The 16622-nt window shown below is 37.9% G+C and overlaps 2 protein-coding genes across 4 annotated transcripts in view; one reads left to right on the top strand and one right to left on the bottom strand.

Moving 5' to 3' along the window:
* LOC137608178 (astrotactin-2-like) overlaps positions 1 to 6257 on the top strand; it is a 230328-nt gene extending 224071 nt beyond the window's left edge. For all 3 annotated transcript variants that reach the window (XM_068334322.1, XM_068334321.1, XM_068334320.1), the window contains 3 exons: positions 284 to 384; positions 724 to 907; positions 4408 to 6257. In XM_068334322.1, coding sequence (XP_068190423.1) covers positions 284 to 384; positions 724 to 907; positions 4408 to 4645 — 523 coding nt within the window. In that variant the 3' untranslated portion in view covers positions 4646 to 6257. The remainder of the gene's footprint in view (positions 1 to 283; positions 385 to 723; positions 908 to 4407) is intronic.
* Positions 6258 to 13895: 7638 nt separating this feature from the next.
* LOC137608944 (pappalysin-1-like) overlaps positions 13896 to 16622 on the bottom strand; it is a 76404-nt gene continuing 73677 nt past the window's right edge. Inside the window, exon 22 of the mRNA XM_068335590.1 lies at positions 13896 to 15440. Coding sequence (XP_068191691.1) covers positions 15336 to 15440 — 105 coding nt within the window. The 3' untranslated portion in view covers positions 13896 to 15335. The remainder of the gene's footprint in view (positions 15441 to 16622) is intronic.

Genomic DNA, 16622 nt, shown 5'->3' with positions numbered 1-16622 from the left:
GGAACTTTTGTGCTTATGGAGTTCTTGGAGTTGAGCCACATGCCCCTTCACTCCTCCTTCCTCATCTCATTTTCAGACATTAAACCTCAACATTATGTAAAAGATGCCTCCTGAAGAACCCCAAAGTGTCAATTTATCAAATACAGTACAAGCACAACATGTCATTGCATGAAACATGCAAAAAAAAAAAAAGCTGCTGCCGTTTGAATTTAAGTTGTGTTGGGAGGGGGGTGGGGGGTGGTAAATTCATTAAAATGCTTCTGTTGCTTCTTGTCCTTTTCAGGTTTACTCTCTATGCAGTGGATAGTCGAGGCAGCCATTCTGAGTCGAGTTTTGTCTCGGTGCGAACATCCTGTCCCATGGTGGATGACAGCCGGGCTGAGGGTATTTTCATTTTTTTCCTGTATTCTCTGTCTTCTTGTACTTTTGCACATCATTTCTCACATCCGTTCATACAATTATAACTCACCTTTTCACGGTGTTCATACATCATTGTTATCCTTGCTCAGAGTCATTCATTCACTAATATGATAAGAATGATGACTCTGACTGTTGAGGTGAGTTGGGGGAAAAGTAGTGCCTTGGTCCCTGCTGCATTGAGTTTACCATATTTCTTTCTGAAGCCACCAAGCTGCTTGAAAGATTGAAATTGTTAATTACTTGCTTTCTTTTTCATAACTCTCGCCAATCTGTGTCTCCCCTCTGTCTCTTATCTCCTCATAGAGATTGCAGACAAGGTGTATAATTTATACAATGGTTACACCAGTGGCAAGGAGCAGCAGATGGCTTACAACACACTGATGGAGATTCCTCCTCCACTACTATACAGAGTCCAGCACCACTACAATTCACACTATGAGAAGTTTGGAGACTTTGTGTGGCGTAGCGAGGATGAGTTGGGCCCCAGGTGAGACCATGGAGCCAGAGTTTTCTCTGGCAAACTTTGAAAATGCTGAAAATATTTCCAGAAGTCATCCAAAGTTGTGTTTTTAAGTCTTACAGTAGTGTCCTTGTGTAAATTTGTCCTCATTTTCCCCTATTTGTTACTTTTTATCACATATTTATCATCTTGTTTAATTGCATTGTGTTCTTTAGGTTCGGCTGCAGCCTTCTTACATAACAGAAACTAAGCTGTCTGAACTGGTGCTGCCAGATTCTGACCATTGAAGCCAATTATCATGTCTGCATCGTTTTCGCCCCTCTAAATAGGAGGCAATTGCACAATTGCTCCAGCTGCCTCCTTCCCCCATATTTCCAAAGTGCTTCTACTGGGGGACAAGTGGGCAAGGTCACTGTAAAAACTCAATCGCCCCTTGCATTACCATGGTGATGCCAAAACAGTGTGTGACAGCCAAGGCAAACACTAAACTTGATAGTCGGCTAACACTAACTCAACCACCACCTCCATTTCCTCTTCTCTCTCGTAAAAAAAGCCACTCTGTGACCCTCTTGACGAGGACATTCCCATTGATTTGCTGTGAGAGCAAATAGTGAGACGTTACGACAATGCAAACACAAGGGAAGATTTCCGATTACCAAAGCCGTGAGAGGACGTTCATTAACAACATTTAGCCCAACAAGTACGTCTGACCGAGCTGTTGGTCGCAAACACATGATATCGAGAAAACCTCAAATCACAGCCAACTATTCGGGTTTGTCCACCACCGCCGCCAGAAGCACTTGCCTCAAGTCATAAATAGTGTAATAATTATGGAATAACTTTTGTCTGTAGGAAGATTATGCTTGTTTCTGATTGGCGAAGGGGTGTGGGAGGCACGAGTTGACCATTGTGTGTGGGCAGCCCTGTGTGTGTGAGGGAGGGGGGGTGAGCATGGATTATTTACTGCCTGAAGTTGGCAGGTTTTAGCCTGGTTGGGGTAATTTACAAGCAGACTCTATTGGTGGTGCCTTTTAAAAGGTAAAAGAATGGCCAAGTGAAACGTAAGCATAGTCACCCCACCACCCCCACGCCCCCCCATCCCTCAGCAGCAGAGATTCCCTGGAGCCCCCAAACCTCCGCTGACGTTACAACCAAACACTAGCTCCTTTCATAATTGCATTGTTTTCTCTACATTGTTTTTTTCTTCATATTTCTCTTTCAGTGAACACAATCTGCCTGTAGTGTACTTTTTCTTTTCCCACACACCAATCTCTTTTTTCTGTTGTTTTCAGTCGTAGTTGCATTCCTTTGGCGATGTTTTTGTGTCATAATAAATTACTTGGTTAAATAACACAAAGCCATTTTTTGACTTCCCTGAAAGGTTACACGGAAATAATATTCTAAATTAGCTTTTTTTTTATTAGTTTCTTTGTCATCATTAACGACATTTGTTGTTTTTAAATTTGTCCCTCACTAACATACTCCCTCCCTTGATGATGTGTTGGTATTTTGTTGTTTCAGATGTAAGAATTTAAGGGAAATGAGAAAACACCCCCCCTCTTTTTTTTCTGCAAATAAGTCAAAAGGATGTCTGTACTCCTTCCTTAACTAAAGACAGATGTTGATGCTCAGCAGACACTGCTTTTCAAAACAAATGGAATTTTGCCCTTCTCCGCATGTGTTTTCCTCATTTTGGTGTCCGTATGAGCTCAATAACATGATAGCTCATACTGTAGGATTGTCCTGTAGGTGTGTGTGTGTCTGTTTTGCAAGAAAGAAATTGATGTGTGTGTCTGAAGCATCTTCTTGAAATTAAAATATGACTTTACACACAGAATGGCTCATTCAGACTCTGGACAAAATTCTTTGGTTTCGTTCACGCTGTCTCTTGGTTCAAGAGACAGGGTGAGTTCAACAGAATAAATACACAGGATCTAAAAATGCAATTTCATGTCGGTTGGACTGGTGGTCCCACCGGATTGACGGGAGTGACACAGTTGAAATTCTTCAATTTCTGGTAACATTTAAAGCTGGGCTTTCATGCAGACATAAAACCAACCAGTGGAGGTGGAAATCAAAGCATGATGCCATCTGTTTTCATTCTTTCCTTTTAGATGCACCTGTTGACTTTGTGGCACCAGATAGACCTCTTTGCATCATCTGTGGGTGGAGTGTCATATTTGAGGTTCTGTTTAGATCAGGTGCCACAGTGAATGTTAGGGTGCCTTCCTTGTTCCATCCATCCCAGAAATGTCTAATGACAAACAAAAAAGGACATTTTTGTTGCTGTCATTTTGGCAACAGGTCACATCTGTCTATCACCTGTTTGAATCTACATCCAATCACAAATCAGATTATAGTACCTGTGTTGTTCGAATACAGTTCTTCCTCTGTTTTCGTGAACACACACATTTGGGTTCATCAAAGGACTTGCTTTTGACCTCCCAAAGTTCTTGAGCTTCCATGTCCTCAAAAATCCACACCATTTCCAAACAAACACTTACATAAGTCGGGCCTCTCGTCAAAAATGCCATGTGCTAATTCAGATCAGTAAAACTGAAAAACAGTCTTGTTACATTCCCAAAGATCCAGTCAATCTAATCCAGTAAAATATTTGTCAGTATGATAGAATTTCACCAATAAATTGTGATGAACTGCTGTTGTTGTAAATTAGTTGGATTCATTTTAATCTGATTCATGTGGTTTCACTTTGGAAATAACACAAGTTGTAGGTTTCCTGTGCGTTGCTACTCAGATGCCTCCTTTTCAACCAAACCACTTCTTTTTGAATAATTTATTAGCACAAAATTAGTGTAAAGAAGGTTTAAAGCATTTTACTGTGTTTTACAGCAAGGGCATTTTGGACATCATGAAATGACATCTTTTGGATACACTATTAGAAAAATCTTATTTTTCTATAATATTTAAACTTAGTAAAACTAAATGCTTTGCTTTTGTTGTGTTTTCCTGCGAAAGCCCACATATTGATCATTTGCAAATACATTTACTCGACAAATACATGTGACAATAAAAACCCTCCAGTCAAGTGTGTTGAGGCTTCCATTACTCATTGCCAGAAGTACTAAGAGTGATACTAAAATGTAAGTGCTCTTGATTTTGCAAAAGAGGACAAAACCACTTCTGTAAGACAAAAAAATCAAAAGCAGCCTTCCATTAATTTGGGGTTTGATTTCAATTGGCACTTTAAAATCAGATGCGGTAAATTTCCAGCAGTGATGTGAGTCATCAATTACAGAATAATTCACTTCTCTCTACACCTTTTTGACAAGTATTCTGTGTATCTGTCTGTAGTCACCAACACTGCATATATTATTATTACACTGCATGCATGTGGACTTGTTTGCTTTCATTTGTAATTTGATTTTAAGAAAAGAAAAAGTCTGTTCGTTGATTCTGCTTCTTTCTGTCTCAAGTCCTGATGTCAAATTAAATTTGGGAGAATGTTGATGGGATTAATTAAATTATATTTGTCAGTTGGTGATTTTCCTTGGCTTCTCCTCCTCCAGGAAAGCTAACTTGATTCTACACAGGGTGGAGAAGATCAGCCGCTACTGCCGGTCTCTCCTGCACAGCACCCACATCCAGAGTCGCACCGACACCATGACATATGTCCACTGCCGAGGCGAAGAAGGCCGGACTCCCGGAAATACGTGGTATGGCTCTTTACATGAAAGCCGCACCACCTGCATGGAGAAGCTCATTTCTGTACAGCGTAACACATACAGCAAAACCAAACTCCGATGAGGCAGGAGTTTCTTTCTCCTTTGGGTCCTGCAAAGAGACATCAGTGGTCGATGAACCTCATTGCCCTCTCTGAAGCGAACGTCTCTCAAGTGACTGGTGGCTTTAAAAACCAGAAGAGTCTTAAAAAACCTCATAACTCACTGGACGTTATCTTGAAGCTACTGAAAAACAGATTTTTGTGTGGTTTTTACTATAAGACAGAAGGTGGGCAAAAACTGGAGATGATATATTTCTCAATTGCAAAAAGCCAGTGATCACATATCAAGAAGAAGCTGCAGTCTCAACATGTAAAATATCATTCAGTCAAGACAGAAACTGGTTGGTTTAAATACTTTTGAATGTAATATTGTTGTTCCTTTTTGGTGCTTTGGTGCTTACCTGGAACATTTAAATAAATTTTAAAAAAAGCATAAATTATGTTGCCTTTACTACTACCTTTATTTGAGAAAAAGTTGAAATATGTTAAAGCCATTTGAAAATTTCTTGTTTTATAATTCAACTTTATTAGAAAACACATAAAGCTTTGCTTCAGTGATTTCAAATAAGTGAGAAACTGTAATTAGACTTGTATTACATCCGATAGATCAATTACGACAGCAAGGCTTTTGTTGGTATCCTGACTGACAACAGATTGATGACCACCAGCCCCTTAAAATTATGCAAATACAGAATTGGTGGCATTTTTATCATCACCGTGTTCTCTCTACAATCAAATTTCAGTGCTACTTGCATTCCGGAATTGTTTTGCCATTTTGTCCCTTTCCATAGACAAAGTCATTGCAATAGAAAATCCTCTCATTTTAAAGACACACAGTGAATAGACAATGCTGTGGCACACAGAGGATTTTAAAGTAAATGCTTTACAGTATTTCTTGGCTTTTTGGCTGCTATATCAAGGATTATACTGCCGAAAGACAAGAGAAAAATGATAAAATATATGACTGATTTAACTGGGTTAAATAAATCCATAGATATACTTAATAATCAGAAAGACCACATAGTGCACTTTTAAGATAACATACAACTTTGTCACCATAGCAGAAAGCTTAAAAATTCTGTTATAATAGATAAGCGCAGTATCAGGTATGACAGTAGTCACAACACAGTAAAAATGTAGCCACATCAGTGAGTGGAACTAGACATACAACCATAAAAATATGTCAAATAGCATATTTGAAAAGCAGAATTAGTAAAACATGGTTAAAATTTGTGACATAATCTTGGAGTAGTTTCTTGTACCCAAATACTTTATGTTGAAACAGCTGCAAAGGACTGCGGAGAATTTGTGATTTTAGGGATGTCCATTTCTTTTAATGCTGATTTCTGACTCCACATTTTCATAGCCATGGATACTGTTTTACTGAAGATAACCAATGCCTTTTTTCAAATACTTTTATCTCATGTTATATGAATTGTAATAATAAATTATTATATTGTACATTTTAAGTTGTAAAACAATAGAAATATGTATTAATGACTTGGTGACTTTGATTGTCTTTTCTGAAGAATGTGAAATATTAAAAATATGTATATACTCTGACTTTTCTCTCACTGATAATCGAAATGTAAAGCAAACCTACTTGAACGGATGAGAAGTATATTAAACATAATGAATGGCATATATTTACATTTTTCTGAGCTGATTTCCCCATTTCTATGAATGTTACAGGAAATTATCAGATGTTCATAAAAATCTAATTCAAAAGTATTTTAAAAGAAACCCCAGCATTTATTTTATGTCTTTCTGTCTCTCTATCTCCTTACAGCATATAAAAGAAGAAGTTTGACAAACTTATTTATGTATTCCATAACAGCAATTCAAGGCAGCAGCATCACCTCAATGGTCCACAAAATTGATCATTATAATGAATACTAAAAATGGTTGAAGGTAACACCAGCACAGGCGCACCATGCCATCATCATGGTACACCTGTCTTTTCCTTCCCCTCTTTGATGAATACAGTCGGTTTTCTCTGTTGACAAATGCGAAGGCCTTCAACATAAAACTCTCTAAAATCACATTTGAATATACCTAATCCTGTCAATACATCAAACATATAGTTGATGAATACAATGTAGAAAATATATTTTTCACATTTTTCTCCCCTTATTTTGCGTGTTGTCTCTTCTGTATTACTTATTACAAAGAGGAGCTGCTTTCTTTGTTTATTTAAGACACACATCTTACTACTGATGCTGTTTGCAGTTTCCATTAAAGGTAAGTCTTCTCATTTTATATGAATATTCATTGAAGTTGAATCTGTTCTAAAAGCAAATGTCTATCACATGACCATGTGTTTTGCATGTAGTGACACCATTACGTAAGACTCTTTATTCGTTCAGATCACACAACTTTCATTGGACCATTAACATCATTAATTAACTTCTGATGAAGTGTTTGCCCCTACTGATCAGCCAGATCCCACAGTTTCCCATTTTTAGTCTCTCTTTGCATGGCCTCAAGCCACAGACATTCTTATACTGCTCTTTGGTCTTCAGGAAGTAAAGAAAACCTTAGACTTTTTTTTAATTTGTGCGTCATGCGAAGGGGCAGATTTTCGGTAATGCCTGACTTGTTTTATGCCCACATGTACATCATTCAAAACTTCCATATGAAACCTTTTCTATGTCATTAGCACCATTTGAATCGAGAATTTCACGTGAATATTAACAATGTCTGCATTTGTATGGGTATTACTGGCATTTCATTTAGTGTATAGTAATATTAAGTTTATTCATGAAAATAAGCCATCTTCCAAGCTGGACAGATGACCTTTAACACCCAGAATAATAATCACAGTTTATAGGTAAGCCTATTAACAACATTTGTCATGAAAGTGATTGACATGTCTGAACTTTAACATATTGAAAAATAGGAAGACTTACCATCAATTTGGAGACCTACTGTAAGTCTGGGAGGATACACATATCTCTATTTTAGCAAGGATGGATGAGAAGCAGACATGGAGCCTCTGGTCCAGAACTCTTGTTTGCCCAAAGGTGTCATGTGGTAGCAGAATTGCAGTGATGCCACTTAAAATACTCCTCCTCCAATGAAATCCAAAATCTGTCCTGAGACATATCTTAAAATGTGTAATGAACAATCTTAGGTGATCTCTGCCAAAAGTTTCTGTCAGTTGTGGACAGTCTTTCTCCAACACTTTCGCACACTTGCTGTTAGCAGTTATGTTGACTTTTCAAGGCAATAAATCACTCCTCACTCTCACGGGCCACTGACTGATCAATGCTGTCAGTGCCTTTTCAGGTTTGCCTAGAACCATGTCATGGTTTGAGAAGGATTCTCACAAAGCCATCTGCTACCGCATGACACCTTTGTGCAGTAAAAAGAATGTCATAACTCCTCTCTTAAACCACCCAGTGTCATTAGATTCAGAACAACCACGAGATCAGATTGGATGGACGGCTACGTTTATTTATTTTGGTTGTTCTCATGATGTTCAGTAGCTGAAACATTCTAAATTTGTCTCCATGTCTGCTTTGCTAGAACTCGATCATTTCCTTTGGAAAGTGTTCCAACCGAGTTGTTGCCTTGGGTTTCCCTCACTAACGGAGATGTACTACATTCAAATCTGGGATTGAGCTCTGTGATTCATTCTTATCAGATTTTGCAGCTTTACGTGATTAGTTTCCTTTTGAGGCTTAACATAATTTGGTGTTTCATCAGTAATTATGCTGAAGGTTTTTTGTGATCAGCTAATGTGGTACAGACGTATCTTTAATGCTTTAGTTGGCACATTGACAATATGTTAAAATGAGACTATATAATTTCCATAAAATTTTTACAGTTGAATGCAATGAAATGCTGCTATTTTCCAAGTTTTACCCATTTTACCACATTATTCAGATGAAAAATATTGACATTGACTTGGAAAGGGGGAAATCAGTCACTGAACTAACAGACAACTATCCTAATATGCATTACTCCAATTTGTATCATTAGATTTACGTGGCTAAGCCTGATGTGAGCTGCTGGGAAGTATTTTCCTATTCGGTCTCTCTCATCAAACTACTCCTTTAAGCTAAGATCCAGTTTCTTTCCAGTCATGCAACATTAACTACACTTGAAATATCAGTACCTCAATGTTCTTTCTCACAAATTATGACAGTAACATCATTGGCATGTGAGAACTGGCCTCACATTGGATGGATAGCAATGTGAGGCCATTGCTATCCATCCATCCAATGTAGATTTAAAGAAGTAGTTCCTCTTCATGGCCTCTTGTTATACATTATTTGTACATAAGTAACTTTTTTAAAAATTAAAAATATATTATAAAGCAGATTTGAAATGACATAAGAACCATTAAATAACCGATCCATACTCTTCAAGCTTACGTTCACTTTAACCAGTGTTTTATTTCTACACAATAAATGACAGCAAAATGAACATGATACTCATCTTTATCACTCTTCCTTATGAAAATATAGTACACATCAGACATGTTTTGCCATGTGCTAGAGCACCAAAAATATATATAATTGCAGCTGTGAAAACAGAGAGAAACATTAGCTGACACATAATAGTCCAATCTGTTGTATGTATATGTGCCTGAAAAAGTGCATACTGTATAAACACCAAAGAGAGAGGGGGCCATCAGAGGGCTGGAGGGACAACTGGGTCTGATGGCTACCTTTACAGTGTTGGTGAGATTCTCAGCAAAAACAGACGCATTGGGGTAAGACTCAACAATATACAAGATTGAGTGAGGAAAGACTGGAAGCTGTCAACTCAGGCAAATTTGAATTGAGCTTTTGATGCATAACAAAGATCGGTCAAGTATGACGATGAGGATCAATTTCAAAAGAATGCAGAGACCCAGAAATGACCGTTATGATCTTACTCATCTTGACAGCAAATAAACATGACTTGATGGATAAATTTGTGGTTTAGACAACTGAAAACAGTGCTTGTACTAAGCCATTATGATAAAAAATATAGATATATGCTGACAGCGAGTGGCTTGGTAAAGCATCACAGTTCTTTTTTTCTTTTTTTCTGTCTTGCAAATGATACTTTGACACAATGCACAACATATTCACGGTTCATCTTTGTATAATAGTTATGATAAAAATCAATCCAAGAGCTACTCCCAAACAGTTAGTACATAGTTTGCAAATACAATCATCATATAATATTATTATTTACATCTTAAAATATATTTTTTGAGCAATCGAGTACGAAACATTGCAGTAATACCACTAGATACCCATATAATATGTAAATACACTGTTTTTGTACTTCCCACTTAGAAAAAAATGACAATTCACCTTTTTTAATTTATTGAGGGATTAGGAAACAGACATAAGTGGACCATTCTATAATCAGAGTCCTGTGAGAGGTACTTCATGTGTTACAATACACAAAGAAAATGTCTTATAACAAGATGGCACATCAGTATTTTTTTCCACAATAATCTGAGCAAAAATATTAGGGCTTCAGTCATTCTTTCTTACGCTCCCCATTGCTTTGTAATGAGTTTGACACTACAAAGTCTTTGCCATTTTTAGACAAGCAACACAACAACCAGGTGTTAAATTAGAAACAAAGGACAGACTGTTGGAGGAAAATGTGGAGAGGTATCAAAGCCTGTCAAAAAAAGCTGCTATCAAATCATGTTATGTGATAAGCATAGGCTCTGGGTGAGGACAATTGTCTTTCTTCAGCCTAACTTCAAAAGGCTCTGTAAACTGGGCAAACATCCTCTCTCATTTTCACTGGGCCAGCTTGACCCTGGCAGCCCTAAGCAGGCATACCTGACAGTGACAGATGAGGCAGTGTGTCGAGCGAGGAGCGGGGAGGTGGAGGTAGGAGGGTGGTGGTGGTGTGGGGAGTCCCAGAGAGGGATGGCTGCCACCCTGAGGAGAAACTCTGACTCACTGGCCTCAGCTTGCTGCCAGTCAGTGCCGGCCACCCCTGGCCCAGGGGCAGCCTCTGTGAGTACACATTTTCACACCTGGACAAATAGCAAGGCAGGCCAGGAAAAGCAGCCCACCCATCCCCTTCGCCTCTCACTTGCCCACCTTCTTCTTTTCCACCATTCAAGAACGCTATATCTGGGGCACCATCGGCTATCTCCTGACCACCAGTCCTTTGTTTTCCTTCATTTTTGAACCCTCATGATGGCCATTTTCTCCTGCCCTCAGCTGGCTGTGTACATATATTCCATGTTCCTTGCACTCTTCTCTCAAAATATTATTTGCTATTTATGGATATAAGTACTTGACCACTATATACTTGGTTCTATTTTCACAATTCCTTGTACATATGGCTAATGTGTGCATTAAAAAAGTAAGAAATAAAATCTTTACATTCTGGTAAGTAAAAGAGACACTGCACTCAGAAACTTCTGAACATGTGGTGAATCTTCATTTGATGCAAGCAGTGTCCATCTACTCTCGGTGGCCAATGAGACGGGTTCTAGTGGGGTTGTGGGCCTGGAGCGTTCTGTATATCTAACCTATGCCTGACAGCACTGAACAACAACAGAGCGCGATGACAATAGACAGAATGACAGTTTTGACTCACAACCGATAATGGGATTGTTTATAAGAACAATGTAAAAAATAACTTACATGGACATTAAATATAACTTAAAAAAAGTATAACACTCTCAATAAATAGTTCTAGTATTTACACATTGTTATGAGACGCAAAAATGTCATTAAAATACCAAAAAATACAGAAGCAGCAAACATTACAGGCATGAGGTACAGCAAAGGATCCTGTGATGACTACAGTAGAGAGGTGACGTCCTCATCCAATGTGTAATCGTATACTTTCTTCCATGAATATTTCTGTTACTTATGACTTATGAAAAACCATCTCCATCTCCAATATTAATCAACACATTCTGTAACCCTTCTGAAACACCTGCTGTTTTGGTATTCAGACACTGGCCCGTGTTACATCATAATTGTTGAGGAGAATATTTATGATACACAAAGTTTGGGGAGCACTGACAGAATTAAATTCTTCCAATTCTTAGAGTTAAGGAAAAGATTTGATGATGAACATCAGATTCTCCTCTTTCAATCAATCACTTCCCAAAGGGTACAGTTTTGTTTAAAGCACCACTATATGTAATGCTATTATCATGTAAAATTTAACAATGCAAGCATGTTTTTCTTTTCTTTTTTTCAAATGAACGGTTAAATTTAAATAAGTCTCTTTGTAATTGGAGGTCCTTCATCTAAAGACAACTTTTGGTGCTTTCCAACCTGGACCATATTTTCAAATGATTTGCATGTATGCATCTAATGGAGACCAGTAGTTTTGAATGGGAAAGCTGGTGCATCAAAGTATTTAAAGAGCCTGTTTTGTGGCACTGATAGGCTGCATTTGTTCACCTTTTGTTGGTTCTGGTCTGTTTCTTATTCAGACCAAGTTTTGCTCAAGGAAAAGTCCTCATTTTCATGGAGGTTGAGTTGTCACAGGAACTCTGAGTAGCAGTAAGAGGTAGGCGTGCCATGGGAAGATTATATTATAGCAGAATATTTAGTTGATTTAGAAACGGATGGGGGATTTTTTTTATTCTACACAGGATATATGGAGGAAGAGCTACTACAAATTGGGCGAAGAGTGAGAGGGGACAACGGGCAGAGGAAGACTAATCAGCTGTTCCAAGGCCAAGGAGCCCAGGAGACTTGTGGTACTCCTGCCCCTGAGGACGAATGCTTACATGTCATACAGAGCTGGACCTCACTTGAGACATGCACCATGTTTCCCAATGAACGAGGCAAAGGTAAAAAAAAAAATTTCTTTCTCTATTTTTGCTCTTCTAATAATGATCTTCTAGAAGCACTTCAAATATGTAGATGTACTACCAAAGAATTGCATAACAGCCTGTTAGGCCATTGCTGTTTGTAGCAATCCTGCACAATTATTGGACTGATTTTAAAAGTAGATTTCTCCAGTAGTCATTTACACACCAAAACATGGGGAAAATAGGTTGAAAAATACCAAAATCTCTCCTAAAATCTTTTCTTTCCTCTGTTACCTGTTTCTTGGTTTCTCTACCAAAGTAAAAGCCTCTGACATAAGGGGATTTTTTAAATAATTTTTTTTGGGATGATGAACTGATGTTCATAATGGTTGAGTTGACATTACATCCCTACATCACTGGTAATATTGAATGCAAAGCCTGTTTAGGCTGCAGAGGAATAAATATGGCCAGATACAAACAACGAATGACAGGAAAGCCAATAGCAACACAGGGAGTCAAACGACCAAATATCATACAGTTTCTTTCAGATCACCGTTCTGACAATAGCAGCTTCTAAACATTTTTGAAAGTTATAATTTTTCTTTTTACATGGAAAATAAAAAGTGCAGTAACTGAGGTCAATAATGCAAACACTGATTAAATATGATGTTTTGTGTAAAAATGATATACATAAAAATGAAAAAAATGTACATTTGTAGTGCTCCTGTTCATCAGAAGCATAGTAATATTTACATATTTTGAGTTTTTTTTTTGGTGGAAAATACTACCTTCTCTCTCTTGTCTGCATTGTGTAGTTTTGTCTAAATTGGTTTTGAAGCAAGTCTTACATTCCCATCTACACATTACGTGTTGTACAATGATTTAGGAGAATTATCTGCAATGCTATAGCAGCCTCATATGAATCTGACAGACAGTTCCATTCACCCACATGAGATGAAAAGGCATAATCATGCTCTGCATGCATGACCATGGTTGAAGCCAAATAAGAGCAGCAAACTTTGGACCAATATGCCAAGCAGCCTTCATCGTCAAATGTGCACTTGAAAAACTAGTGTGCATGCATCTGAAATGAGGAACAAATTACTGAGCTAATGTAGTAGCCATATAATCTGAGTAGGTTAATATGTATGGGTGGACACCCAAATTCACAATACTGAAAAGTGCTGATCAGAACGACCAATGCACTTTTTACTGTAGAGACAAATGTAACATTTAAAGGAAAGACTCCAGCCGCAGCAGAGAATCTCAGGCTTCATGTTGTGTTGACATATACATCCAAATGTCATTTTTAGGTACATTGCGACCACTGCAGAGCTACAGCTAAGAGTCCAATACTATTCAGAAGGGAGAGGATAAGATGTATGAATGTATGCATCCATTATGTGTGTGTGTGTGTGTGTGTGTGTGTGTGTGTGTGTGTGCGTGTGTATGAGTGTGTGTGTGTGTGTGTGTGTGTGTGTGTGTGTGTGTGTGTGTGTGTGTGTGTGTGTGTGTGCGTGCGTGCGTGCGTGTGTGTGTGTGTATGTTTGAGAGAGAGATCTGGTCTCCTTCAATCTCTATGGCCAATATCTAGCCCTGTATTTCTGTTCTCTTGTGGGACTGCGTTCAAAATAAAAACAGTGATGAGTATTGACTGCATTCTGAACAGGTCTATGATCATTTTACCTTCAGTTTGAACAGTTTGAATCAGTGCTTGAGGCAACAGTCATCATGCACCGTGAGCGAGGGCGAAAAAACTGAAAGTGAAATCACCCTAACCTGAGGTGGGTTTTATCATTGACATTCTTTAAGTCGTGGTCAATATGCACGATTTTTTTCGTTGGGCGGTTGGGTTAAATGAGATTGACAAGTGACTATCTGGATTATTTAACTGCCTAGTGCACTTCACATGTAGTGCTGTCAGCATGTACCTGTATTCTCTGCAAGTATTATGGACTGACACACGACATATGCTAGAAAAAGGTACACTAAGCAGCATGGGAAACAAAGCTCTGTAACCATATTAGATATGATGATATGGAAATGGAAATTAGCAGCAAATACAGTTGTAGAAGTCATGCTAAAATATTTCAATTATGCATTCAGGATTTTGCTCTAAGTATAAAATCCTGAATGGCTAATCAACATTTATTTGACATTTATGACATGTGTTTGTGCATCGTATTTTGGCTTTTGTGTTGAATCTGTGATTTGAGACTTAACAACATAGCCGTCTCATTCTCCACCAACCAAGGAATAACCTCTGTAGCCTCTGATGAGTCTATGAAGAAAACACACTTCATTGAAACAATGTCTGACCAGATTGAAACCAGAGTTGATGGAAGCATGAGCTGTTAGCCGCTCCAAAAAACATGTTTTACATGCTTTCAGAGTTTCTGATTTCTTATTTTGAACAATTGTATTGATTTCTTTCATATTTGCAAAACACAGAGCCACCATGAACACAATCCCCCACTTGCACATTTTTGATATACCTTTGGTTCAATCATGTGATTGTAGAGCAAAGTCACTACAATAGACACTGAAGCCAGCACAAAACTAAACAAAAGGCATGCTACTTAGGTTTGTTTATGTTTCTGTTTAGCTTTTTTGTTTATTACTTGTTTTTTTTTTAGTCTTTTAAAAAAAATCACTTTCATGTAATTTTTTTCTCCTTGCGATATATGTCTTCTTTATGATGATATTGCAGGGTTACTTTCCTTTTTGAAGGGAATGAATTTTTCTGTGGAGTCTCATGAGTCCCAGCCTCTAGTATGAATCTTCCCGTGATGAGGAGACAGAGGCCTTCCAGCTGGTTTGTGGTTGCAGTATGGATGGAGAGGTATGCCTGTTAAGCAGCATGTGTAGGAAACCGGAGGGTGGAGGAGGGGGTCTGCCTTGGCTGCTTTGGCTGTGTTGTGTTGAAGCAAGGGTCCCAGAATGATGAACAGAGGTCACTGCTCAGGTCACCCCAGGGAATGGACGTGTTCATCCTTCCTGTTCTCTATAGCGTGGGGATCTCGACAGGAGCACTCATCCCGGGGGTCACAGGACATGGGGAATGGAGTCACCTTGGAATGAGAGTAAAAAAAAATTAATAAAACATCATGAGATATACTAAGAACTCAATGTCTTCCACACAAAGGCCTACACAGTAGTATGTTGAGATAGGAAATGGATTCGTATCAAGTTTAATTTGTTTAATTCGAATTGGTCGTATCTCAAAGAACTACTGTAATTATAATTTATATTTGGGAGACATACCCCCAATACTCTAATGTCCTTACACTTCGCTACCCAAAATAAAACATGCATTTGAAAAATATCTTGAAATTTGAAAGTTCTGTAAGTTAATACTCATTATAAACATTTAATTTTAATAGCCATAAACAAACATAATCATGACTAATCTTAAATCTTAGGATATTGCCAGCCACAATACAACTGGTTCTATTATTAGCCTACTGTAGGAACAACATAGGACCAACTTCAAAGTTCAAGAGCTTCAAGTTCTTCCAAGTTTTAATAATGTAAATATTTCAGAATTGCAAAATGAGTTTGGCAAAAAAGACTTTTCATATCCTTTAATTTCCAAAGACAGTTATCTGTATGTAGGTATATTTCATCATATTTTAAATAATAAAATATTTCCAGTTGACATACACAATAACCATTTATCCCTTTGCCAAACACAAATACATGACCTAGCACACACTTACCGGTAGTTCTCTCTTTTCATAGTTGATGTTGACCAGATTCTTACAAATATCAAAGAGATATGAAGTAAAACCAGACTGGTTCTCATTAGATCATATTTTAATGAGCACAAACTTGGAGTAAAAGGTGTACCTGAACTCAGAGCTAAATTCTTCACAGTGTCACTGGTTTAACAGTCTAACAAAAAATAAAACTCACCCATTAGCCAGTACAAATGGAATACTCATATCCATTTGTCAAGTGTGACTTTATTTCTATTATATTCCTTTAAGTTTTTGCCCCCATATTATTTGACAATCTCAGATTGTAAGAGAATTTCCCTTCTTTATTTATCTGGCAGCCTGACGTCAAAGTGTCTTTCACTGGATAATGTCGACAATATGTCACCAGCACCAGCTGCTGCTGCCATACTTGCCTCTCGCCTGCCTCATCTGCTTGGGAAAAACAAAATATTTCCTTTCTTCAGAACAAATAAAGAGCACATGTGGTCCAATTCATAGAAGGTATGCCACATACTAAGGCTACTTCGTTGTTTG

The sequence above is a fragment of the Antennarius striatus genome, chromosome 15, assembly GCF_040054535.1.
Source record: "Antennarius striatus isolate MH-2024 chromosome 15, ASM4005453v1, whole genome shotgun sequence".
In the NCBI taxonomy this organism is placed as follows: domain Eukaryota; kingdom Metazoa; phylum Chordata; class Actinopteri; order Lophiiformes; family Antennariidae; genus Antennarius; species Antennarius striatus.
The sequence above is the reverse complement of the archived record's forward strand: the minus strand, read 5'-3'. Positions and strand labels throughout refer to the sequence as shown.